This window comes from Aquarana catesbeiana, linkage group LG01, assembly GCF_042186555.1.
Source record: "Aquarana catesbeiana isolate 2022-GZ linkage group LG01, ASM4218655v1, whole genome shotgun sequence".
In the NCBI taxonomy this organism is placed as follows: domain Eukaryota; kingdom Metazoa; phylum Chordata; class Amphibia; order Anura; family Ranidae; genus Aquarana; species Aquarana catesbeiana.
The window spans coordinates 877496501-877524456 of record NC_133324.1 but is presented as its reverse complement, the minus strand read 5'-3'; the positions used below and the strand labels follow the sequence as shown (position 1 = coordinate 877524456).

At 44.0% G+C, this 27956-nt stretch overlaps 1 protein-coding gene across 2 annotated transcripts in view; it reads right to left on the bottom strand.

Annotated features, from left to right (window-relative positions):
- Window positions 1-27956, bottom strand: part of EVC (EvC ciliary complex subunit 1) — a 180012-nt gene that overhangs the window by 78639 nt on the left and 73417 nt on the right. For both annotated transcript variants that reach the window (XM_073610289.1, XM_073610281.1), the window contains 4 exons: window positions 27281-27497; window positions 9373-9521; window positions 9194-9292; window positions 1351-1563 (listed from right to left, as the gene is read on the bottom strand). In XM_073610289.1, coding sequence (XP_073466390.1) covers window positions 1351-1563; window positions 9194-9292; window positions 9373-9521; window positions 27281-27497 — 678 coding nt within the window. The remainder of the gene's footprint in view (window positions 1-1350; window positions 1564-9193; window positions 9293-9372; window positions 9522-27280; window positions 27498-27956) is intronic.

The window sequence follows — 27956 nt, the reverse complement described above, 5'->3', positions numbered from 1 at the left end:
AAAACCTGGTTACAATATGCCTGACAACACCTTGACACGCCTCACAGCTTCTGCCACAATGTAATTTGGCGTGATGAAACCAAAATAGAGCTTTATGGTCACAACCATACGCGCTAAGTTTGAAGAGGGGGGTCAACAAGGCTTCCTTGACAACAAAAATACCATCTCCGCTGTGAAGCATGGTGGTGGCTCACTGATGTTTTGGGGGTGTGTGAGCTCTAAAGGCATTGGGAATCTTGTGAAAATTGATGGCAAAACGAATGCAGCATGCTATCAGTAAATACTGGCAGACAATTTGCATTCTTCTGCATGAAAGCTGTGCATGGGACGCTCTTGGCCTTTACAGCATGACAATGACTCTAAGCATAAGGCTAAGTTGACCCTCCAGTGGTTACAGCAGAAAAAGGTGAAGGCTCTGGAGTAGCCTCCTGACCTTAATATCATCAAGCCACTTTGGGGAGATCTCAAAAGTGCAGTTCATGCAAGACGACCAAAGACTTTGCATGACTTGAGGGCGTTTTACAAAGACTAATGGGCAGCTATACCACCTGCAAGAATTCGGGGGCTCATAGACAACTATTACAAAAGACTGCACGCTGTCATTGATGCTAAAGGGGGCAATACACAGTATAAAGAACTAAGAGTATACAGAATTTTGAACAGGGGTAATTTCATTTGTTGCCATGTTTGGTTTTAGGATTATGCCATTCTGTTATGACCTACAGTTAAATATGAATACCATACGAAATAAAAGAAATGCGTTTTGCCTGCTCACTCATGTTTTCTTTAAAACTGGTATATACTTTATACTACCTATTATCCAAGAGTATGCAAACTTTTGAGCACAACTGTAACTCTCACTTCCTATCATCTATACAGTGAATGCAACCGATCTGCCCACTTGTCTATGATCACTTCATCTTTGCTTATCAGTACATGACCGCTTCGTCATCTATTTACCTGTCACCAGTCCGTTCATAGTCTAGCTACCCACTAGTCTAGAACCACTATACTTGTTATGCAGTATATCCATATTCAGCATAACCACTATATCTTTACCTTCCACACAAACACTATATACATGCTTTTTTTCACTGGTGAACAAACACTTTATCCTCAGCTTTTATAAGCCGAGTCATATTCATGACATGCTCTGTACAGAGAACTCATGCTCTCTTTATCGATCTTCTCTCTACTCAGCTTGTGTGAAGAAATCACCACTCTTTCTTTAAAAACAACAATTTCTAAAACATATCCTCTGACACCAGAAGGTGGCGATAGATACTTGTAGAAATCACAGTTGGTCACATGAAATCTATCAGAAATGTGAATTTTTTGGTAAAATCATACCTGCTTTTCCTGCACGAGTTTCTCCTGGAAGAGTTTGATCCTGGTCTTCCGTTCATTCTCAGCCTTCTCCAGCTCTGCTGAAAGATTTTGCCGTAGTTCATGCTTTAGAATTTCACACTCTCCTAATGTCAAGTTAGCGATTTCAGGAAGTGTCTGAAATAACAGCTTTTTCACCAACTTTTCAAATGTCTGGGAGGCCCCTGTATACAATTCCTAGGTGGAAAGACATAAAAACAAGTCAAAACCATGAAAATTGTGACATATAAGTATGAGGATCTTTTAACTGCAGTACAAACATAGGCAATTTGTCATCAACTTGAACTATGAACTATAAGGCTATTCCACATTATATTCCCAATCTAATTGTCATGATCAGATCAGGCTCGGAGGCCAGTGGCTATAGCAGTGGAAAGGCTTACACAGAAACCAATAGGATAAATACACAAGCAGATTCCCCTGGCAGGTAACGTGGGCTCACCCGAGGCATGAGTCCTAAGTACCAACCGGTATTCACCAGGGCTCCTGATGGTGGAATTAGGTTTTGCCTCATGCTGGGGCCAGGTTGTGGTCCTCAGGATCGCTCGACCAAGAGGTGAGCAAGCCAATCTAGTAAGGATGCATAAAATACTTTTCTCCACCCTGGCTATGCGCTAAGAGTCTGGCTAGCCATGGACAGGCAGTACAGTGAAAGATGATTTGGCAAAGCAGCATGGAGCCAAACATTCCTTATACTGCTTTATCGGTTATGGGGCCAACTGAAGCCAGACATTAGAATACTTTTCTGTTATTTTCTGTCCCAGGTACAAATCAGGAAGTGAGGGGAGAGCTTTCCAAAGTGAGGGCATATCTTCTGTTGTAATATTTCTCCTTTGCTGTGATAACTCAGATCTATCTAATTTAGAATTTGCCTATTACTTTTTAGGTGGCAGACAACGGTCACCAAAGCAATAGTGAGGGTAAATCTTTTTCTGTAGGAATGGTGTTATTTGGATGGTAAGCTGTATTGGATTTCAGCCAGACATATTGTTTGGTGTTGAGGCCAAATAATTCAATTTTAGTCTCATATGACCATACCACCAAAGGTGCGTTTAAGGTGGTCAGATGAGTCTAAAATTGAACGATTTGACCTCAATACCAAACAATATGCCTGGCGGAAATCCATCTAAATAACACCATTTCTACAATAAAGCATGGAGGTGGTAATATCCTGTTATGGGGGTGTTTCTCTGCAACAAGGACTGGAGCACTTGTCAGGATAGAAGGAAAAATGGATGGGGTAAAATACCATTGAATTCTTGAGGAAAATCTGCTGCCATCTGCCAGAAAGTTGTCAATGGGAAGAAGGTTTACCTTCCAACATGACAATGACCCAAATCATAATGACCACACAGTGGTTGAAGTAGAAAAAGGCGAATGTCCTTGCATGGCTTAGTCAGAGCCCAGACTTAAACCTCATTGAAAATCTGTGGAATGACTTGAAGACTGCAGTCCACAAACGGTCACCATCAAATTTAACTGAACTTGAGCAGTTCTGCAAAGAAGAGTGGGAAATATTGCAAAGTCTAGATGGGAAACGTTAGACGGGACATATCCCAACAGGCTAAATGCTGAAATGAAAGCAAAAGGTGGTCCAACAAAATACTGATATAAGGGGAGTGATCCTTTTTCCAACTCAGTGATTCTGTTTTTGATTTTGTTTCTATTTTTTTCTGACATGTTGGCGTTATATCTTTCACTTGGATGTTATAAGTTGCACTAGTAAATACAGCTGGATTTTATAAACACTGTCTTTCTTCATTTTAAGCTGCAAGGCAAGAAAATGTGATTATTTTAAAGGGGGGTGATTCTTTTCTATACCCACTGTATCTTACAGTCAGTAGAAATATGTCCCTTTTGCTGATGTCTCTTCTTTTAGTTGAAATCCTCCTCTGTCCATGCCCCACCCCCCACCACTGTAATCTTCCAGTGCAGTGGGGATTATTACATTTTTTACAGTTAAGGTTTTTATTTTATTCAAAAATTATAGAAGGTACAAACAAAGCAATGACAGATTCTTAAATATAGTTCTTGCAAATTGTTACATGTCACGTGGCTATTACTGATGTGATAATATACATGGTGATACAAAAAAAGAAGGAAAAAGAAGAAACTTTTATAGGTAAGTATAAATCAGTTAGGATAATGTGCCAGTAAAAGAAGGAGACCATTAGCAATGCAATTAGGTGGCTCTTCTGCAAAGGCTCCATCTCTCAGACCATGGGGGAAGGGGAAAGGAAAAAAAAAAAAAGGGGTGGGGGATAAACTGGAATGGGAAAGGCGGGGCGGGGCAGGGGGAGGGGGGGGGCAGGAAAAAGGCAGGGGGAGGGGGAGAGGGAAGAGAGCCCAGAATCTACTATCTTTTCTCTTTTCTTTTCCTCTCCCCCTCTTAACAGTTGGCATATACCGCTCCTGCCATGTGGTTCAACAGATCTCATCCACAAGCGTGTTCCCAGTTCGACCAGATTTTGTCATATTTAGCTGGATAATTTCTGCTTTCGTATGTAATTTTATAAGGTGGTAGAACCCTGCCTATCGTGCTACACCATGAGGCTCTCATAGGAAGTTCGGTTCCCCTCCATCTCAGTAGGATTTCTCTCCTAGCGTAGAACAGGGTGAAGGTCATGCACAATTTGGTATATCTATCCCCTTCAATATCTCCCAAGTATCTAAGCAGGAAGAGAAGAGGGTCCAGTGGCACCTCCGCTCCACAGATCTCCGTGAGAGCATCCGCTACCTCCCGCCAGTAGGGGCGAATTTTGGGGCAGGCCCAAACCATGTGAAAGAAGGAACCCTTCTCATTGGAGCATCTAGTACACATAGGGCTGAGGGAAGGATATATATTGGAAAGTCTCTGTGGGGTGTAGTAAAAACTTTAGTTGTATGAAACGGTCCCTAGAGGCGATCATGGAGGGGATATACCCCGAGACAATGTCTTCCCAGGTGTCCTCATCAAGATTAGGGATATCTTCCTTCCATCTGGTCAGAGTGGCCGAAATGTCAGTATCGTGAACTACAGTGAGGTATAAATAGAGGGAGGAAAGAGGCTTTCCCATCACTGCTGAAGTGAGGAGCCTCTCAATCGAGTCCGGTTCTAGCGTGACAGGATTAGGAAATTGTGAGGTAAGGGCATGTCGGAGCTGGCAGTATCTAAAGTGGAAGGAAGGGGGAACTTCGTATGTCCATCTCAAGTGCTGGAATTACATGATTTTACCGTTCAGCATCACATGCTTCAGTGTCAAAATACCCCGTTTAGCTCACGTCGCTGGTTCAGGTACTGTATTTAAGTGGGAAAGGAGAGGATTGCCCCACAGAGGGGTATGGGGAGAAACAGTTGCTGGCTTGATCCCAGTTGCCCTGGAGCTCTGCCATACCCTTATAGTAGTCTTCATAGGCCCTGTTACACGAGGATGAGCTTTGCAGCCCCTGTAGACAAGGTTGGATAGGGCCGCATATGAGCCAAGGATTGCAGCCTCAAGGGTGACTGCTGGGTTCTGCCTAGGCTGGGAAAACCACCATCTGACCGTCACCAAACCCGCCGTCCAGTAGTACATGAGGAAATTTGGAAGGGCCAAGCCTCCACTGGATAGGGGGAGATATAGGGTACGCCTCGCCACCCGGGGGGGGGGGGGACCCGCCCCCGCCCATACAAAATTGGTTACAAAAAAACAAAATTTTGGTTCCAATTTCCGAAAAAAGGAACGAGGGATAGGGATGGGGGTTTGCCAGAAGAAATATAAACGTTTGGGCAGATATATCATTTTAATTAAATTTCCCCTACCCACCGGAGTGAGGGGGAGATTGCGCCAAGTTGTGCATCTCTTGGACAGTTGTTCCAACACCGGGAGGACATTCCTGACCATGTAACCTTCCACTGTGGGACCAATTTTTACTCCTAGGTATTTAAATTCTTCTACCCAACGTAGCGGAGTGTGGGAATCTGCACGAGGCAATGACGGATGGAGCGGGAAGAGAACCGATTTGTCCCAGTTGATTCGGACTCCTGAATAACGGCTGAAGGTCTCAAACTGGGTCAGCCCTTAGGGAGGTGGAGGCATCTGCTAAGTATAATAGTGAGTCATCCGCATATAAAGATAATTTTTCTTCCAGTGGGCCAATCTTTATACCTTTGATTTCAGGGTCTTTCCTAATGTGGGCAGCCAGCGGCTCCAGGGTCAGGGCAAATAGTGCCGGGGACAACGGACATCCCTGCCGGGTCCCCCTCCCCAGGGAGAAGGGAGCCGACAAGGTCCCATTGGTGCGTGTCCGGGCCCTAGGATGTGCGTATAGCATTTGTAGCCATGATAGGAATTGAGGGCCAAAGCCAAATCTAGAAAGAACCGTCCAAAGGTATCCCCACTCGACCGAGTCGAAGGCCTTCTCGGCGTCGATTGAGGCCACCACCACGGGATTTTCTGGGTCCGCGGCCGCTATGTGGGTATGCAGGCGACGGATGTTTATGTCCGTGCCTCGACCCGGCATGAAGCCTGTCTGGTCTGGGTGAACCAGGGCTGTGATAACAGTGTTCAGGCGGTTTGCAAGGACTTTGGCGAACACCTTAGTGTCAACATTCAGGAGAGAAATGGGGTGGTAGGAGGAACATAAGGTAGGGTCTTTGCCTGGTTTGGGAATTACCACTATCACTGCATCGGACATCAAATCCGGGAGGTCCCCAGACTCCGATGCACGAGACAGCACTGACTGCAATCTAGGGGACAATTCCTCTGCGTAGGCCTTATAAAACTCCACTGGAAACCCATCTGGGCCCGGAGTCTTGCCTGCCTGCATCATTTTTAGAGCTTTTTGTATTTCTTCTACTGCAATGGGGGAATTTATTCGCAGAGGTAGAGGTGAGGACCGGGACGTCAATCCCCTCTAAATACTCAATTAGGTCAGTTTGCTCGTAGGTCACCCGGGGACTAATGTTGTTGATAATATGTAGCAAAGCAGTGGTTAATGTCCTGTGGGGAGGAGAGGAGATTCCCATCTAGGTCTTGGATCTGTGCAATAGTCGTCCCCCCTGACTGTTCTCTGGAGAGCTAGGCCAGCAGGCGGCCCGTCTTCTCCCCCTGCTCAAAAATGCGCTGGGTTTGGTGAAGGAGTTTCTTTTGCGTCAGGGAGGTGTGCAGAAGGTTGGCCTGTTGAGTCAGAGATTGGAGTTGGGCATATTGTTGATTCCTCCAATGCCACACATCCGTGAGGCCATATGTATCAGCCCACACCGCCAACCCCTGATGGGTCGCGCCAACTGTAGCACACCTGTCCATTCCAGAATCCGGGACAAGATTAAAGTCTCCCATCAATACTATATTGTCTGAAGGGAACTGGGCCAGTTTGGTTGAAAGCAGATTAAGAAACTTAAGGGAAGCCGGGGGAGGTAGGTAAAGACCCATCAGGACCCATGGCAAATTTTGTATCAAAGCGTGTAGCAGGACAAATCTACCATCAGGGTCTAGTATCAAATCAAGGAGTTTAAAGGAGAGGGTTTTGAGGACAAGGATACTGACCCCTCTAGCAAAATTTGAATAGGTGGAATGATAATGATGGCCTACCCAAGGTTTTTTAAGGCTGAGATTTTTACTTCCTACTAGATGTGTCTCCTGTAACACACATATATGGGGGTTGCTCCTTTTAATAAATTGAAAAACGAGGGAGCGTTTGACCGGAGGATTAAAACCACGTGTGTTCCAGGAGAGGTTATTAAGTGTAGCCATGTAGACGAATCAATAGAATAAAATTAGGATCATCTATAGTAATGAGACCTGATGCACCCCAGGCGCAGAAAACTAAGCCGGTGGCCGGACCAGGCCCCAACAATAATGCAAGTAGATTAATCAGCAACATTACTGTCATGCAATACAAAACAACAAATTACCCGAACTCCCCCCCACCCCAACCTCCCCAACCATGAAGGAGGGTTTTCATCCCGAAACAAATGTCAGCTCTATGACTGATCATGAAGGCAGTGAGCAAGAGGCAAGTACTCTCTGTGTGCAAAACAGTCAAGAGTACCTGGGAAATCCGGTAGAGGATTGTCATTGTGGAACACCCGGAGCCCCAGGGGCACAGTTCTTAGATGAAAAGAGTCATTAACTTTCCCCATGCTGGATTGTGCCAACACAGAAGAGGGAGGCTGGGGGGAAGAGGGAGAAAGGGGCTATGTGCAGCATGAGTCTCCAAGTATGTGCGAGCAACGCCCTACAGGGGTGACAGAGGGTCTCGGCTGTAAACGGGCCTCCCCCGTCGCATCTTCGTCAAATTAAATGGGGGAGTAGGGAAGAAAAGTGAGCGTGCATTGCTGATTAAGGGGAGGGAATAACCTCCTGATGGGTAGCTGTTACAGCATCTTTAAGAAGGGGTAGAGATGGTTGTCAAAAAAAAAAGGGGGGTCTCAAGTTCACCTGCTCTGGGAAAGTGGAAGAGTGTCAGCAGCCAACGCCTACTGATGAATCGTGTAGACCAACACAGGGGGGACAAACCATCCCCCAGAGTGTGCACATGGTGATGTTAAACAGTTTGAGGACCCCAACATCATACTCACAAATCCAGACAGAAGAAGCATTGTGTGCAGGTTCATTGTGGTAGGGTTTCAGCCCATGCTGCCGCATCATTGTGAGAAGTGAAAAACTGCACCCTCTCCCCATCTCCATAAAGGCGACCGGATCCGATCCCTCGGCGCCCTCTGGGAGGCTGAGGACACGTAGATTGTTCCGGCGGTTCCGGTTCTCGGCGTCCTCGGCTCTCGCCTCCAGAACTCTCACTTTGGCTTTTAAAGTCTGGATGTCCGCTTGTTTTTCTCTTTGGGTGTCCTCCGTGCCGGACACCCGCCGCTCCACTTCCGCCACCCGTTCTCTGAAACTGTCCATGTCGCGGCGGATAAGGGCTGTCTCCGCCTGGACATGATCAATCTTTGTCGTAAGGGTCGATTGACATGTTGAGATTGCCTGCATTAGGGCATCGAAAGCCGCGGAACCGGCCTGGATCACACCATCAGGTGTGGCTGTGGTCTGGGTCTCCATGTGACAGGCCGAGGGGAGAGAAGGCCCAGGCTTTGGCGGCGTACGAGCAACTTCGGAGGTGCGTCTCTTCTATGCCCCCTTTTTGTTTCTTCTCATTCCCTGGGTTCCAGGGGAACGATCTGTGGGCAGGTGGGTTTATGTAGGGTCCACAGCAGGATAGACTGAGGATTTAAGAATCCGGATCGGGAGCTCAGCGATTAAGCGTCTGCTGCGAGCGCCATCTTGGACACGCCCCCCCGGGGATTATTACATTTAAGGTGCTGTCACCAGCTCTCATCAAGAGAGCCCAACTATGCCCACCCTTTTCACCCAGCTGCTCCCTTCATAGAAGCCATATAACTGCTTCTATGAATAAAACAAGATCTATGAATGGAGGATGAGCAGATGATCAAAAGGTCCACCCTCTCCATTCATAGATCACTTTTCATTCATAGAAGCTGTAGTATCTAGAATAGTCTAGAATAGCAGCTGAGTGGAAAGGGCGGGCATAGTATGGTAACAGGGACAACACGGACGGAGAAGGATTTCAAGTAAAAGAATAGAAGTCAGCACAAGTGACACATCCTACTGACTCTAGGTTATGTCCCTTGTGCTGACTTTTCTGTTTTGTGTCATTTTGACTGCACTTAGGCTTTAAGTAATGACAGTTATTGCTGAATAAATAGATACATAGCAGATATTGTATATACAAGAGCATGCTAGACTTGGCTACCTACTTCAGTTACATTTTTATATGCACAACTATGAGGAAAAAGTCTGTGACTGAGCCATGTCACAGTTTATATTACCTTACAGAGATCAGCAACATCATCGATGACCTTGCAGTCCTCTTCGTCTTCCAGTTCTGCATACAGTTCTCTCTGTGTCTCCAGCAGCTTATGGTACTCCTGGAGAGACCACAAGGATCAGTTATCACTATTTATGGTGCAATTTGTAAAATGATCACATAAGGTTTTCAACAGGTTACCTTAATAAATCTATCTGCGTCAGCAGACCCCTCTGCCTTTTCCAGGAAACGGAGGCGCTCCTCTGTCTGGGTTTTGTGAAGGATCTCAATAAGTTTACTGCGTTGTCCCAAATGTTCAGTTATTAGAGCTTTGGTCTGATGAAGACAATCTAAAAAATACAAACAATGCATTAACATCTAAAAATGTAATAAAAATAGATTGAGTAAAAAAAATCATTAACATTTCCATCCACCAACCTAATTTCCTGTATCACCATCACTGCAAGTGGCTATTACCAGGTCAAATATGGGTACTTACATTGCTTGCATTTAAAATACATTTAATGATGTATTCATGATTACAGGGCTGCATTCAGGTATGTCTATTATATTTTTAAATGACAATTGCGTGGTCATGCTACACTGTACCCAAACAAAATTTTTATCATTTTGCTCCCACAAATAGAGCTTTCTTTTGGTGGCATTTGATTACCTCTGCGGTTTTTATTTTTTGCTAAACAAATAAAAAAAGACTGAAAATTTTGAAAAAAAAAAAAAAGTTTTTCTTTGTTTCCGTTATAAAATTTTGTAAAAAAGTAAATTTTCTCCTTCACTGATGGGCACTGATAAGCTGCACTGACGGGCACTGAAAAGGCGGCACCGATGAGGTGGCATTGATATGCGGCACTGGTGGGAACTGATAGGCGACACTGCTGGGCACTGATAGACTGCACTGATAGGCATCACTGGTGGCACTGGCAGGCATTTTTAATGGGCACTGATTGGCATATCCCTGGTGTTCTAGGGTGGCATAACTGGTGGTCCTGTGTGGTGGCCATCCCTGGTGGTCCTGGCGGCATCCTGGTGGTCCTGGGCGGGCATCTGCGGGGGGGGGGGGGGGTGGGTGGGTTTGCGCTGATAAACAATATAAACCGATTGGCTCTCCTCTACACCCATCTGTCAGACGCGAGTGAGGAAAAGCTGATAAATGGCTCTTCCTGTTTACATCGTGATCAACCGTGATTGGACATGGCTGATCAAGTGGTAAAGAGCCTCCGTTACCGAGATCGGTGATGCGGTGTGTCAGACTGACACAGGGCGTGCGATCGCGGCTTATCCTGCTGGACGTCATATGACACCCAGTCAGGATAACTGAACCACCGCCTGGCCGTCATTCAACTATAGGTCGGGTGGGAAGTGCTTAAGATAAAAAGCATTCTGTGTGCCCCCTAATACTTACCTGAGCCCCATCTCTGTCCAGCGATGTCCACGAGTGTCTCGGCCATCCGAGACTCTTCCTCCTGATTGGCTGACACTAAGCAGTGGCGCCCTTGGCTCCCGCTGCTGTCAAAGTCAGTTAGCCAATCAGGAAAGGGAGGGGGCGGGGCCTGGCCGTGGCTCCGTGTCTGAATGTGACTCATTTTGGGTGCCCCCATAGCTCATGTGAATGGACGAGAAAGATACATTATATCTTTCTCTGTCCTTGCAGAGAAGGAAAATAAACGTGTGTAAAAAAAAATAAATAAATAAAAATAATTAAAAAAAAAAAAAAAAGTCTAGATCAAGGTTTGATCTAGGTCAATGCCAGGGTTAGTGTTTGGGTCAAGGTCAGGGTCAAAAGTCACGCCCAGAGTCAAAAGGTCAGGGTCAGTATTTTTGGGACAGGATTTTTTTTTTTAAATTAGTATCAATCAGTGTCAGTGTGTTTTAGGTAGGATAAAAAAAAAAGCAAAATGCGCACCAATGTTTCTGGGCTGTACCACGGGTACATACAAAAACTAACATATGTGGTATCGCTGCCATCGTCAGGAGCAGGAGAATTTATTTTGGGTTGTTCTTTGGTGCTAGGATATGGTAGTACCAGGAAAAATACAGGTACATTTAAAAGAAATTATTTTTTTTTGTACTATTTTGGGCCAGTTTTCCTTTCATAATAAAAAAAAAAATCAGGAGATATCCCTTACCATCTACCACCAAATGAAAGCTCAATTTATCCTGAAAAAAAAACCACAAGGTATAATCCACCTGGATGCACAAAGTAGTTTTGATGATATGTACGGTTTTACTAACACATGTTAAAGTTGCAAAATTGGGCTTAGGCATTAAGATTTGTTTTACCCTTAGGCACGAAGGAGTTAAAGGGGTTGTCAACCCTCATGGCTTTTTACCTTAATGCATTCTATGCATTAAGGTAAAAAACCTTTTGTGGTGCTGCAGTTCCCCCCACCCCCTGTTTTACTTACCTCACCCCGATGTTTCTCCGGCCGGGAATGAGCACACCAGCACTAGCTGGTGTCTCATGTCCTGATTGGATAGATTGATAGCAGCGCAGCCATTGGCTCCCGCTGCTGTCAATCAAATTCAATGACACGGGCGCGGGGGGGGGGGGACCAAGTCATACATTCGGCAGCTATGGATGCCGAATGATGGACTCGGGAGCACGCCCGCAAGGTAAGCCCCCGGGCTTCTCCTAGGGGTTATCTGATGTGGGGAGGAGCCGCGAGAGCCGCCGGGGGACCCCAGAAGTTGAGGTAAGGGGCCACTCTGTGCAAAACGAGCTGCACAGTGGAGGTAAGTATGATATGTTTGTTATTTAAAAAAAACAAAAACAAAAAAAACCCCTTACAGTCACTTTATTGGCCACGAGCGATTGTGAGCAGGACACACAGAACAGGGACAAGTGTGTGTAAACACACACTTCCCTGTTCTGTTCTGACCTGACAGGAGTGACAGATCGTGTGTTCCTATTAGCTAGGAACCACGATCCGTCACTTCCTTTAGTCAGTCCCCTCCCTCTTCATTTAGAATTACCTCCTAGGGAACACAGTTAACCCCTTGATCGCCCCCTAGTGTTAACCCCTTCACTGCCAGTGACATTTTTATAGTAATCAATGCATTTTTATAGCACTGATCGCTGTATTAATGCCAATGGTCCCAAAAATGTGTCAAAATTGTCCGATGTGTCCGCCATAATGTCGCAGTCACGATAAAAATCGCAGATCACTGCCATCACTAGTAAAAAAAAAAAATTATAAAAATGCTATAAATCTATCCCCTATTTTGTAGACACTATAACTTTTGCGCAAACCAATCAATATATGCTTATTGCGATTTTTTTACCAAAAATATGTAGAAGAATAGATGTCGGCCTAAAATTAGCTCTTTTTAAAAAAAAAAAAAAGGGGGGGGGGATATTTATTATAGCAAAAAGTACAAAATATCGTGTTTTTTTCAAAATTGTCGCTCTTTTCTGTTTATAACGCAAAAAATAAAAACCGCCGAGGTGATCAAATACCACCAAAAGAAAGCTCTATTGGTGGGGAAAAAGAGGATGTCAATTTTGTTTGGGTGCAACGTCGCACGACCACGCAATTGTCAGTTAAATCCACGCAGTGCCGTATCGCAAAAAGTGCTCTGGTCCGGAAGGGGGTAAATTCTTCCGGGCTAAAGTGGTTAAGCAAATGCAAATTTCAGGAAATACAGTATAAGATAAAACACCATTTGTATTATTTTCTGCATCCTTGACTCTGTTCACTGCCATTCTTCTGCAGTCACAAAGCAGCCAAACTGGTGTGTATGACAGTGATGCAGGAATACAGGTTATGTGGAGATAAAATAAAGTATCACTCTCGGCAATCCTGGCAATATTTCATCCCCTTTATCCCTATGTCATGTCCTCTTTCCCCTAATTGTTTTCTTACATTGCTCTCATAGCCCTTTTGCTGATCTGTGAAATGCCACTAATACCCCAATTCCCCATCTGTTACATCATTCAAGGTCTATTTCTGTGGGGTGGCGGTGACTGCAATGTCTGCCTTTCACAATTTAACTCGGTGTGATTTTACATGTGCTCGAGATGAATAGCAGACATTGTCCTAATCTCCTGAACCCTTGATATGCCTGTTACAAGGTATTACCATTCACACTGAAAAAAGCTGGGTTAGAATTTCACATAAAGCGACACAGGCTCTGGAATGAAATACAGATTTCCAGATACCTCTAGGGAGATAGTGATCGGATTAAATGCAGTGAACCTTAAGAAAATCTCAATGAAACCGCAGGTGACGACTTTTCATAGCGAGCAGAAAAACAGCGGTGGCATAGAGCGGCTGGTATTAAGGCCTTCGTAATATAGCTCTATAGACGTTACATAAATATATACCTTATTTTTACCTCCACAAAGAAGTGGAACAAATTGAAATAGATTTTGAGCAATGTTAATCTTTTTTTTTCTTCTCTTTCTCATTTTGCTGTAAAGAAAAGTATATTTTCAGTTCCATTCATACTGTCACAGCTGCTGATTCCATATGCCGGGAGAAGGGATGAACGAGCTGAATGGAGCTACCTGTGATAATAGCGATCGGTTTGAACAATAAGGGACACTGTGATGGAGAGAAGAAGCTAGTGGTGCAATAAAGTGTGTGCCTACACATCACAGAGTTGTCAATGCACTGAGCTGTCATAGCTTATGTCAAGATGCTCAACTGCAGCCAGCTAGGAAAACAAGCTAAGGTAATAAGGCCACTTTAAATACTGGTGCACCAAAATGAAAATTTCAGTGCCACGACTAAAAATTCAGTATGAACTTGGACGAAAACCGAAATCAAATACGGATGTTTTTTTTTAAATGTTAAATTTAATTAATGTGGCTGGCGTTTTTGCATTGCGGTCACTAGGGGGCATTTTTGCATTGAAGTCAATGGGACGCAAGTTTGCATTTAAGTCTGTGGGACGCGACTTCGCATTGAAATCACTAGGGGGCATTTTTGCATTGAAGTCTATGGGACGCAATTTTGCATTGAAGTCTATTGGACGCAATTTTGCAGTGAAGTCTATTGGACGCAATTTTGCATTGAAGTCTATTGGACGCAATTTTGTGTTGAAGTCTATGGGATGCGATTTTGCATTGAAGTCTATGGGACACGACTTTGCAGTGAAGTCTATGGGACATGTCTATAGGATGCAGCATGCCATTATCTGCACCATTTTTATTCCATCAGCATAACGCCGATAACCCTATTTTTAGCCGATAATTTTCAGAAGCCGATATACCGATGCATCCCTATTTTTAAACCACACATGCACTTTAGTAAAAAACAATGATGTATTGTAATGAAGAACTTGGGGCACCGCTCTAAGCTAGAGAGTAGATTTCTCCCTTGATCCTTAGGAATGAAGGTGTCAGCGTTCACAAATGTGTAAAAATGAGTAACGTATCATATAGAGAGGACACCATTTTCCCAGCCAGCCTGTATGAGATAGAAATAAGCAGTGACCTCAGCCTATGCTTTTCCACAAACAAACGCATTTTGTCTTGCCCAACGGGGCTTACTCATACAGTCTATGACTAAGCCCTAATGGGTGGGTCGAAACACGTCAGAAGGGCATGGTTTGGGGAGAAGTATAGGCTTGGACTGCTCTTTATTTCTATCTTATATGGACTGGCCAGGAAAGCGGCATCCTCTCTATATGAATGATTTGTATTGTAGTCACAATAGATAGGGTCTTAAAGGGACATTGACTACAAAGTGATATTTTAGTGATAGGGGGAGCTTTAAGTCCCCAGCTTGTCATGTTTCCGTCCCTGGCTTCTTTTTGGATAACAACGAGATCTCCCTGCCATAATTCTTGTTTCTGACCACCTTAAAGAGAAACTGTAGTCTGCTCACATAATGTGTAAAAAAAACATCTTTGACATTCTGAAGCTTCCCTTCAACCACTTTGCATATTATTTTATATATACTGCGATTCTGTACTTGCCAAATATGCTGCAGAAATCTCCCTCCACTGAGTCTGGCTGCAACCATTTTAACTGTGAGCAGCTGAAGCTGCTGCCTGTTCTCCTCCTGGATATACACATACACACAGAGGCACACCTCCAGCTCTGCAGCCCTGCAGCTCTCATTGACTCTCTTATGACTCACCCCCCTCCCTTCCTGGCAAACTCTCGAGAGTGAGAGGGAGAGCTGTGCATGATGTCATAAGCCTAGGCTAATGACCAGACAAGAAACAGGAAGTGGGCTGTATAAGGTATTAACTGGCAGAAAAAAATGTTTTACTATCCAAAGTTAAAACAACAAGAGCAGAAGATTTAATAGATGGAAAGTTGAAAAAATTACTGAAGGTCCGCTTTAAGGTTTTAGGTGGTCCCACCATATGTTTTGAAAGTTTACAAAAGATAAATAAATCTGTTAGGTGGCCTAAAGCCCAACCTCAGGCAGAGCCATTTTTATGTATTTTATTTTTAAAGAGAAGCATAGGTTGTTTTTTTTTTTTTTTTTTTTTTTAATCATACTCACTTAGGTGGATGCAGCACTGGTCCGATGATCTTTCCCTCGCTGGCTCTAAGACTGAGACCTGAGTAATAAAACACTGCTGATTGCCCATGGAGCACTGAGAACTGAGAGAAGTTGGCTCACTGGAGCGCTGGGCTGCAGAGGGGGCGGGAGCAGCTGTCAGCTGAAAACGGATCACAGGCGTGAAAAACGAACGGCTATCAACTGCTACAAGCTATGGCTGTACTTCTTTAACTTTATTTAACTCACAATATAATTCTTACAATACTTCAGGTGTTCTTCAAGGTCCACTGAAAGCTCCTGATATGTACAGTGGGGTTCCCTGCTGCTTTGAAATTATGTCTGTGATTCAAGATAATCAAATATTGGCTAAATACAAACCACATGTGTACATTTATGTGTCGTTTTGTGTAATTCTTACAGATCTGTACAGTAATCCAGTGTGAAACATGAAAAGAACAGGAGCTTCCTGTAACAAAGACCAGTCACTGCTGCTCTCTCTCCTTGTGCAGGGTGACTGGTCTTGTCTCCGCCCCCTCCTATAGTTTTCTGCAGGCAGCCTGTAGTGGGTGGACCTGCTGGGTCCCACAGCTCTGCTCTCTGCACAAGATATAAACAGCACAGTGATGATGTCACTGTTATTTTTACAAGGTAATAAGTGGGTTTACAAAGGCATTTGGTGCACAAATATTGGATTAACTGTATAGCTTTTGTGGCTATTGAGGAATATACAGTATCTGAATAAAGGCTTTTTTGCCCGGAGTTCAGCTCTTACTCTCAAGCATAAACCAAAAATTGCAATATGAGCTTGGATGTACAGTATTTTGAAATTTTTAAAGTAACTACGGATAACTTTAGTCCTGTATGAATCCTGCAGGCATGCATCTAGTTTAGAAGTTACCAAGTCAGTGTTATCAGATGAGTCTTAAAAAGTCATACTCTGCTGTCATTTAGCATCTCCATACATCACTGTGAAACCCAGAGGTGTAACTAGAACCTTCATGGCCCTGGTACAAGAAACCATGAAGGGCCCCCCTGAGTGCCGGAGCCATGTTCATTGGTCCCGGGGCCCTTTCCCTCCAAGCCTGGGGCCCTTCCCACTAATGCACATGTTCTGCAGCGGGCCCCATTCCTGTCATCCCCTACGGTTGTGAATAGTCAGGGCCCAGTCACAAGTGTGACCTTTGCAACCCTGGTAGTTCCGCCACTGACACAGGTCTTTCTTCGCTTGGTCTTTGTAGGTGGGATGATGTGATTCATAAACCATAGGACGATCAAGGCTGATGAGCAGTTAGTTGTCCTGAGAATCCTCATTCTCTTTGCAGGCATTTCGCCTACACTGCTCACACTGTGAACACAACTGTACAACGTGCTGTCCAGCATGACCATATGCTTGGGAGGTCACAAATCTTGAGGTGACAATTCTTGGGAGGTGACAATGCTTAAGAGGAGATTTAAATCAGTAGGGGTGGGCAGGTACATAACAGAAAACTGAATGGTAGTGGAAAATAGTGTTAAAAAAAATGCCTCAGATATGACTGTAGAGTTGCAAAGATAAAGACATACCACGACTTGCTGCCAATTTTACACTGAAGTCTATGGGAGTCACGCCACAATTGAGTCACCCAAAACTATTGCAAGAACCTTTTGTTGGTTGCAGCGACTCAAGTTGCTGCAATGAAGATGGTACCCATTAAAATCAATGTGCTTTCACTTTTTTTTTTTTTAAATCAAAAAAGGTTTTATTGAACATTCACATATTATCCATCGACCAACGTCACCAGTTTTGCAATTACATAGGATTTGTTATAGCAGATATCTTTCATGTACATACATACAGTGTTTATTTCAACTTTGTTCTCCATCTCAGTGCGTCACTCCTGCAAACCAAAGTTCACCTTTTCCTCATCTACCCCCCCCCACCCGCACATCTTATAATTTATAAACTATCCTGCATCTCCTCGTTTTATTTACAGAGATTGTAAGAGTCTGGACATCACTAGCTCTCTCGGGCTTAGCCCCGGTGTGTCCAGCCATTTGGACCAAATTCGTTCAAACCTGATAGGGCACCCTCTGTGTTGATATATATACTTCTCCCTTATGAGGGTTTGTCCCATGTGTTCCACCCACGTGCGACTAGTAGGTGGCTCCACAGACTTCCAACCCATAAGTATAAGTTTTCTGGCCTGAAATAGAGCTCTGGAGAACGCGACCCTGACCAATTCTTCAGGGATCTCATCCTCCAGGACTCCCAGTATACAGCACATGGGGTCCATGGGGACTTTCGTTTGAAATACCTCATTGAGCGTACCCATCACCTCCCTCCAATATCGGTGGAGCTTCGGGCATCTCCACAGGAGGTGGATAAGGTCCCCATCATGCTGAAGACAGCGGGAACATAGAGGGTCTATCGTCCTGTCCATTTTAAATAGCTTTTTTGGGGTATAGTGCACTCTTAACGCTATAAACAATTGGGAAACCTTTTGTGCAACGTTAAGGGAGCACGTGGATATAGACTGCAAGGCCTCCTCCCATTGCTCCTCTGTAATCTGACCAAGGTCCCTTTCCCAAGCCAGCATTGCATTGCACGGGTATGCTCGCAGGTGCCTCACTAATAGCATCTGGTAGCATTGAGATATAATTCCCTTGGTCTCACTACTGGATTGCAACACGTGAAACACCGGCATGGGTGACAGTGTCCAACCCCCCACGTCCCCCTGTGTAAGAATTGCATGTCACAGCTGAAGGTAAGAATAGAACATGTTATCTGGAAGGTTAAATTTATCCTGCAGTTCTGTAAAGGAGAGTAGTTTACCGTTTGCGAATATTTGTGGTAGCAGTTTAACCCCATGTTTGCGCCATCTTGGTCCTTGTAATAATTTATCCAGCTCCGTATAAGAGCGATTGCCCCATATTGGGCTGAAATCAGTGAAGCCCTGCACCCCCTGAAGCTGTCTAACCTTATTCCAAATTTTTTGTACTAGTGATAATGTTGGGGTCTTTTTGTTGGACTTTGCAAATAACTGTGCCTCAAGGCCCATGGGAATGGTCTCTGGCCCCGTCGCCATTAACATCAGCCATGCCGACGAGCCTTTTGGTTCTGGTGTCATAGAGCCGACCAGCTGCTGCAATTGGGACGCTATATAGTACAACCAGGGGTTGGGAACTGCCAACCCCCCACTGTCCTTTGATTGCTGCAGCTGCTCCAGCTTAATTCTGGGGTTTTTGTTGTTCCATAGTAACCTACGGAAGAGTGTATTCACTATTCTGAAAATTTTTAGTGGGACCACTACAGGAGTATTATGTAGGAAGTATAGCAACTGTGGCATTAGGATCATTTTAATTAAGTTGGCTTTGCCCGCCAAGGACATCTTCAGGTTGTTCCAGGTATTTATTTTGTCTCGAAAACGAGAAAGCAAGGGGTAGATGTTTAGGGCACAGTAGTCTCCAATCCTGGGCGCCACTTGTATGCCCAGGTATTTGAAACCAGTGACCAGGGGAATGGGGCAGCTATCAGGGAGTACAACCCCGTGATCTCCTTCCAACAACATCAGAGCCGACTTGGACCAGTTGATGGTTAGCCCGGAATAGTGACCGAACGTTTTTATTATGGACATCACCTCCACTAACGAGTGACTAGTGTCCCCTAAGAAGAGTAACATGTCGTCAGCATACAACATTATTTTTTCATGTAGATTTCCGTATTGGAATCCCTGTATCTGGGCATTATCTCTTATCAGGGCTGCTAGGGGCTCTATCGCGATCGCAAAGAGCAGAGGGGACAGAGGGCAACCCTGCCTTGTCCCCCTGCCCAGAGCGAAGGCGTGCGAAACCCTGTCTGTCACTCTAATATTGGCCTGAGGGGACGCATACAGCAACTTAACCCAAGCTATAAACCGTGCACCAAAACCAAACTTTTCCAACACTGCCCATAAATATCTCCAGCTAACGCTGTCAAAGGCCTTGTTGGCGTCTAGGGACAACAGCGCCCTTTGACCCCCGTTATCCGCTTGCATCTGCATATTCAGGAACAGTCTCCTAAGATTTGTAGCCGTTGACTTTTGTGACATAAAACCTGCCTGGTCCTGGTGTATAATGGAGGAGATGACCCCATTGACCCGGAGCGCCAGGACCTTCGCTAGGATCTTCACGTCACTCTGGAGTAACGATATAGGTCTGTAGGAGCCGGGGTCAACCGGGTCCTTCCCCTGTTTGAGTAGTAGGATTACGTTGGCTCTCGTCATGGATTCAGGAAGTCTACCCGCATCTAGGCAAGCATCAAAAACCTTTAACAGTTCAGGGAGTATCTGTTCACCATATTCATTAAACACCTCCATGGGGAGGCCATCCTCTCCCGGCGCCCTACATGTGGGAAAAGAGCAGGCCGCGGTCTGTAGCTCCTCCAAGGTTATAGGAGCATCTAACTGATTTCGAGCTGCCACCGACAGCGAGGGTAAGTCTATTTTTGTCATATACACGGTTAGGTCTGCATCCGAGTAGGCATCCCTCAATTTATACAAGTCGCCATAGAAAGAATGTGCTTTCACTTGACTTACAACTTTCTGTGACGCCCAGAAGTCGAAAGTCACAAACAAATTGTGGTAGTGTGAACCAGGGCTTACAGTCCCACAAAAGGACCCTTTACCATGTTCTGAAGTGAGCCTCCTTCCTGCCGTCCCAAGGCCCAGTCGCAAGTGCGACCTTTTTGACCCTCGTAGTTCTGCCACTGGTGAAACCTAATCTTCTCACAGCTGCCAAGTATATATCTGTACCTACAAAAGAGAGGTAACAGCCAGGACCAGATTATTCTAATTTATTGTACTGCAGTACATAAAGAAGTCACTGTAAAATCCAGTCCTGAGAAAGCAGCTGTTGTGGCCAGTAGCTCAAGGCACCCGGTTAGTGTTTCTGCCTAGCAGCATCTTTATTAGGAATAAAACAAGGAATTGCAATATGTCTTACTAGAATAGATCTTTCAAATGGTGAGTTTATTTAGAAGGTGTAATTTGAGGATGTGAAAGAAATTTTAACCTCTGTATATGCAGTACATTTATTTCATTTTGCATGCTTTGTCTACTGCAGCCAACGTTGTTGACATCATGCCAACTCTTCTGCCACATTCTCACATTCCCTACACCTTGCTAAGAAACTATCCTGCTAATATACTGCTTACAACTGTAATATTAATGTGATGCCTATGCTAGCATGGTTATAATAAAAACTGAAATGCACCAGGTATGTGGGAAGATGATGGGTGTATCGTTTTGTGTCTGTTCCCTACTGCAGTAGTTAATTATTAATTCGAAATCACTGATCAATATTGGGAAAGGAGGAGTTGCCGATCTCTAAAATTTCCAAGACAAGGATTAAATAGGCCAAGTGTGTAGTGCTCACAATTGTATGTATTCAAGCAGCTGTAATTTAATAAACAGAGAGATGTATAGAAATTAAAGCATACGCCTGAATGAAATACATCAGCATATGATGCTCCATGAATTGTACTGCATGTGAATAGATAAATACATCTAGATATCTGCAGAAAATGGCTACTTTTAAATGTCCAACCTGACCGCCAGTCAAGATGCCGCCCATCTCCATCTAGGCCATCGTGATGGCTACTCCAGGTCACTCATTATTTCCTATGGCAGAACTAAATGCAGCCAACCTGCTGGGCATACTAGGTAGACAGAAGAAGCTGTTGGAGGTCTGTTTATCCATGTTTTTGGGAAGATGGGGGATGGTGGTTGATATTTTTTCTTCCAATTTCAGTTCTACTTTAAATAACAGATTTCGTAATGATGGGGTAGAATGAATACGGCAAAAAAAAAAAAAATTGTAGAAATAATATTCAGCATAAAGCAGAGTTTGAAGCTCATCATCTGGCATTCCTTAAGGAGTTTCTAATTATGAACCCTTGTCTTGCTTTGAGCATAAACGGCTGAGAAAAAACAAACTTGGCCGTTTCTTGATCGCCGGTATTGCTTATTATGTACCTTGCTAAGAAAGTTCCCTTCCAATTTAAATACTTTAATTAGTTATGATATGGGACTCAGGGCTGCCTAGACTGATATAAGACTAAGGGCTGTCTCCTTCATGCTTAGTCAGCTATGCATGTTTAAATTAGCAATTCCACTTAGCCCGTAGAAAATTGTAAACAAATAGGAAGGCAGTTTTGCATCTGTAATTAAAGAAGACGTTTCTCAGAAGCGTCATTCCACATAAAAGTAATATTTTAGGTAGTCTGGCAGGTAGAGTCACCTTCTGAAATTTTCCCCATTGTTCCCTACTCTGCTCCTGGCCACCATAGAGACCTGCTTCTCCTGTTACAATACAACTGCTACTGTTCCATTGTTGTATCAAACAAGTGATCAGTTCAACAGGGAAAGTGAGACCAAAGGGTTTACTTTTCTCAAACTGTGCAGCTGAATAAGGCCCCGTGCCCCTGGGATTTAGGGGAGTATTTATAATAGATGTGAGTTTGGTGTTTGGGTGATTTTCACGCAAGCAAAGTATTACAACCCCATCTTGGAGATTACAGTGCATAAGTGGGCCCAGCAGAGAAGATTTTGATAAGCCACTGTATGGCACCATGGAGGCTACACAACTAAAATCTTGTAGGATTTGGGCCAGATTGGTCTTGGATTGGCAGCAAGGCTGGGAGGGTGTGTAACTTCTATATGGTTTAAATTAAAGAATGGTTTATGTGCACTATATGCCTTCAAACCTTTGTGGACACTGTATCATCACACCTATTATATGGGAAAACATTTGTGGACACCACTCTAAATGATCACTTACGTGGTTTAAGCGAACGATACTGGAAATGCTACAGCTTACAAAGACATTTAGAAAACCGCGTGCTTCCAACCTCGTGGCAACACTTTAGGAAACCCTCTTTTCTGTCCCAGCGTGTTGTGCTCAAAGAAAGATCCATAAAGACTTGGAGCTAATTTACTAAAACTGGAGAGTGCAAAATATCATGCAGCTGTGCATGTTAGCAGCTTCTAACTTCAGCTTGTTCAATTGGGTTTGACAAAAAAAACCCAAAAAACTGGAAGTTGATTGGTTTCTATGCAGAACTTCACCAGATTTTGCACAAAGTCATGACTTCAACACTAATGCACTAATGAAACCACAAAATCTTCGGGATAGCCTTCCCAGAAGAGGAAAGACTGTTAAGGCTGGGTTCAAACTAGTGCGATGACAGACATTGCATGTGATTCGCACCGCAGATCACATGCGATGTCTCTGCGATGTGATTTCAGCCATATAAAATGTATGGCTGAAATTGCATCGCATTCGCACCAGAATGGTGCAGGACCCTTTTTTTGGTCTGCACTGGAATCAGAACACATAGGTGTTCACACCTATGCGATCTGATTCCTGCACCATTTGACAGTTCGCACTGCGATATGCGAACTGATCTGGGGGTGTCATTAACTTGCTATTGATACTCGCAGCAGTTCACATAGGGCAGTGTGAACCGCTGGCGGGTGACATGGGATGCAGGAACCCGCACTGGAATCGCGTGCGTTCTCACATCTCAAATTTGTAAACTGGGACTAAAGGTTAAAGCTGCAAAGAAGAAGGGGCGGGAGGTGGGTGTGGACTCTATATTAATGCCCACGGTTTTGAAATGGAATGCCCAAGAAGCTCATATTGCTGTGATAGGTAGCAAACATGCTTTTCTTTAACCAGAATGTAATCCCATGTACACCAGGAATCAAAGTGCCAGTGCTGTGAGATAATCAGTATCTATTTCACTGCATGGTACTGTCATTCTAGCATGTTTTAAGGCAGTTGTAAAGGTTATCATTATTTTTTTTATTAAAATAACAAACATGTTATTACCTACTCTGTACCTACTCTGTAGTTTTGCACAGAGTGGCCCAGAACCTCCTCTTCTGGGGTCCAACGCTGACACTGTCCATTCCTCTTCTGTGTCTGCCTCCAGCAAGGTGCTTGCCGGGGGGGGGGGGGGGCAGACGTGCGGGCTTACTCCAGAGCTGGGCTGTGTGCATACATAGATACACACAGTGTATGGCTCCAACTGCTTTCAGCAAAGACTGTGAGAGCTGGGAGAGAGAGGAGAGGACCGGCAAACAGGCACAGCACTGGATTGATACAGGGCTCAGGTAAGTGATTAAACCCTAGACACCGACGGCACGCAAATATGTGGCCTCTGGACGAGTGGGCCTTGGCGCTGAGAGGCCGCATATTTGCGTACCAATTGCAGACATAGCTTTGCTGTGATTGCGCCCCCTGGGCGCTCCCGGCACAGATACCGGCGGCTAACAGAAAGCTTGCAAGAAGCAATCGGGAGCTTTACGATCATATGACCGATGTGACAGCCATTCACGGCGGTCAAGCGATCCTAAACACCGCCCCGCCACCCGAAATCCCTTAAGGGCATGTGAGGCGTCCGCACAAAGGGGATAGGAGGTGGGCTGGGGGGGGGGGGGTGGCACTGCTATTGGAAAGTTTTCTACCTTAATGCAGAGAATGCAAAGAATGTAAAGGAATACAACCACTTTAAGGACTGGGGATTCAGGAGATGTTTAAACAGCCTTACAGGAAAAGTAAAGCAAAGAGCGTTGCCAATGAGGAGGCCAAAGGATGATTATTGACTAATGAAGCGGCATGGTTGCACAAAAAGGAACAATAGTCACGGACTGGCTAATAAAAGTGGCTAATAAAAGTGTCCAGGGTGTGTGGAATTACTAAAGCCACTTAAAAAAAAAAAAATCAAAAATATTTTGTCTAGTAAAACAGGTCAAATAAATTACAAGTGTGTACTTAGCAGTTTAACTGGAGCTCTTCCTTTAATAAAGCCATGTGTGTATATGAATTATGTTGGTACAATAAAGAACACAATTTAACATACTAAATTCATATATCATGAATACATTATACATGATTTCATTGGTATCCACAGTTTGAATGGTTAATGATACATGATCCTGAACTGTGCAGAATGCATAAGCAGACATTGACCTCAGTTAAATTGAAGTCAGTGCACCCAAAGCCCCTCCAGCGCTCAGTCTGGCAGTCAGTTTGCTTAGAAAGAATGGCTGTTCTGTGCCTGGATTAGAATACATGTATAATGAACATGTGATTCCTAGACTCTTCTATATACAAAACACTTCTAATCTACAGAATGACTCCAGTTTAAGAAATATTCACATACAGTATATTTTTTGTAAGTACCCTTTACTGTTGTGATAAAACAGGTTTTTTTTCTTCTTAGTGATCTTTAGTTAAGATGTTTTAGCAGTGTGGTATAAAGAAATATATTTTTATTTCAGACCCAGTCAATTAAATTTTTTATCTGAATTCCAAAACTTTAATTTCTATTGCTTTTTTTTAACAAAACAAAGGTGTTTTATTGTTGTCAAAACGAATAAGACAGAGCATACAAATTAGCTTGAAACAACACCTTAGAAAATGCTTGGATACCATACAGAAGGTAAGGACAGACACAACCGTAATTAGCAGAGTAATTGATTAAGTACACATTTTCAATCAGAGATATACAGCTACAGGATTGAACAGGAGAAGAGATTTGTAGCTAGTAAACATATACATACCCATACCTCACCCTTCCAGTCACTACGTGCTCGCCTGTGGGGCCTACACCTTGTCATATTACCATTGGCATCCTCTATTAATGTAGGTTAGGGAGGATAGGGTAGGGATGCATCGCATACTAGCCCATTATGTGCCACTTACCTGCAAACGAAGCCTGCGCTGCCCCCCGCTGGTGTCCGCATCCATCTTCGCCCCTCTTCCTTACGGGGCCGCGGACTCTGGCTCTGTGACTGGCCAGAGTAGCATCCATTCTATTACTAGAGTAGGACCCACTAATTCGGGGTACTTTGTCGCAGTAAGTGGGCTTAGCACTATATGACCATATAGTGTGACCAAACCCCCCGTATTTTTTGAATATGTTCAGGTGTTTTTAACTAGCCCTGCAGGAAATGTCATTCTTGTATGTGTACGCTGTAAAATATTTTGTATTGTTTTGGCCAGAGTAGCGTGACATCACTCCCGCGCATGCGCGTGGGAGCCGTCAGTCACGGCACCTTGCTAATGAAGAAACGGCGCACTACAAGGTAAATATCTCCTAAACGGCACATGTTTAGGAGATATTCACAGTACCAACAGGTAAGCCTTATTATAGGCTTACCTATAGGTACAACTTCCGCATTGGGGGTATACAACCATTTTAAAGTGGTTCTAAAGGGTGAAGGTTTTTTACCTTCATGCATTCTATGCAAGAAAGTAAAAAAATCTATATCCAGCCCCCCCTCCCCAGTTCTTACCTGAGCCCGATCTCATTCAGTGATGTGCAAGGGAGCAGCTGCTCTCCCACCTCTCTCCCTCCTCATTGGCTCAGACACAGCAGCGGGAGCCATTGGACACACAGGAGTGAGCATGCAGGAGTGCCCCCATAGTAAGCAGATTGCTATGGGGTCACTCAGCAGGGGGGAGGAGCTCAGAGCACCAATGGGGTACCCAAGAAAAGGAGAATTGGGGCTGCACTGTGTAAAACCATTGCACAGAGCAGGGAAGTATAACATGTTTTTTTCTTTTAGTATCACTTTAATCTCTACACCATTATATTAAAAGCTTCAGGGTTTGAGACAAACCTTGATGGAGGGGGCAAATTGTGCTGGGCTCCTACATTCATTGTTTGTAAGGTACTTACAGTATATTTGTATTATAATGTAAAGATAGGTTTACACTGGTGTGCATGGTCAGTGCATATGCATTGGTGATGTGCTTTGTGATACATTCGCTGGGATGTGTCTATGTGCATTTTTTTCACCTGCATAGACAGTAAAAGTGTAAAAACAGATTTTAAAGACTTAGTCCACCTTTAGCAACACGCTACATGTTATACCTGTTGTTAAGCAGTTTATTTATTTTTTTTTTTCCTAAAAGGCCAGTTCACACCTGGATCACACTGGAACATGCGGGTCCCTATACAAATCTGGCGCATTCCTCTGGGGTGCCATTTTGTAGCCACCTCATTTTAATGGGCTGCAAATCGCACTGTAATGCAGAAAAAGTAGTGCATGCACCATGTTTATAAACATGCAAAATCACATGGTACTGCGATTTGGTGCTTGCAAAAGCACTGCATTTGTGATCTGCATTTGGGGTACCGTTTACCTTTAACAATACAATAGCACCCACATGCAAATCACAGGAGCGGTTTGAACCCGGCGCAGGAAAGGTGTGTTCTGGTGTAAACCAACTCTAAATACGAACTTAGCCTTTAAAATGGATTCTGCTCTTAATATTTTTTTTTTCAATGTAAGAAGCCATGTGTTACATAATTGTGGAATTTTTTGATACCTTAATAAGAGATCCAAGAACCAAGCTTGTCTTATCAGAGAGTATGTGAGCACCTGAACAATCCTGTCCCCAAACCAGAAGAATGCACGCATCTGAACTTTGTGTGCATTTAGTGTTGTGGTTTAAAACATGTGGACTTATATCAGGACAGCATGCAGATAACAGGCACTGCAATAACCAAATTTTCAACAGAGTTTTCAAGGTTGCATGCATAAAAGCAGAAGTTTCAACAGTCCATCAAGATTTAAAGGATATAACTGGACACCACTCACCCTTGTTGTACCGTGACACTTCCTCCCAGAATGCTTTGAAGAGATCGGTGAGGTGTCTCTCCTTCTGTTTCACAGTAATCTTCTTCTTTAAGGTCAGCTGTTCCAGGGTTTTGGAAACAGCACCAAGCCGGCATTCACTCTCCTCCTGTATCTGGTATTTCATGGAATCCACCACCTTCGCCATGTGCTCCCAGCGGATCATCTTTTCTTGTATTTCCTTTAAGTTTCAGATATGATCATTAGATTGTAAATGTGATATTTCTCAGAGAAAACATAAAAAGGATTGTATACAGTGGCTTTTTAGGGTTTCGGTTTTCCATCCCGGTGTAGCTGTGATTCACGAGACAACCCCTCTCCTGAAAGGGCCCTGTGAAAAACCATGCCAATGTTTCTTATCTCCACTCCTTAAGCATCCTCAAAATGTTATACTGGCATTTCCTTTACATTGGTCAAGTGACTTAGGTATAAATCTCTCCACAAAAAAAACAAAAACATTTACCTAAACTAGGTTTACTCAATAATGGATCACTGCACTCAACTTTTGGTCTTCTAATCTCTATGCACAGTGTCATGTCTCCCCTCAATGACATAGCCAGCCAGTGTCTAGCCAATAGGGACAGGGCCCAAGCTACTGTTAACCACTAAGTCTGTGGGTGATACTGAAGCTCAAGACAGC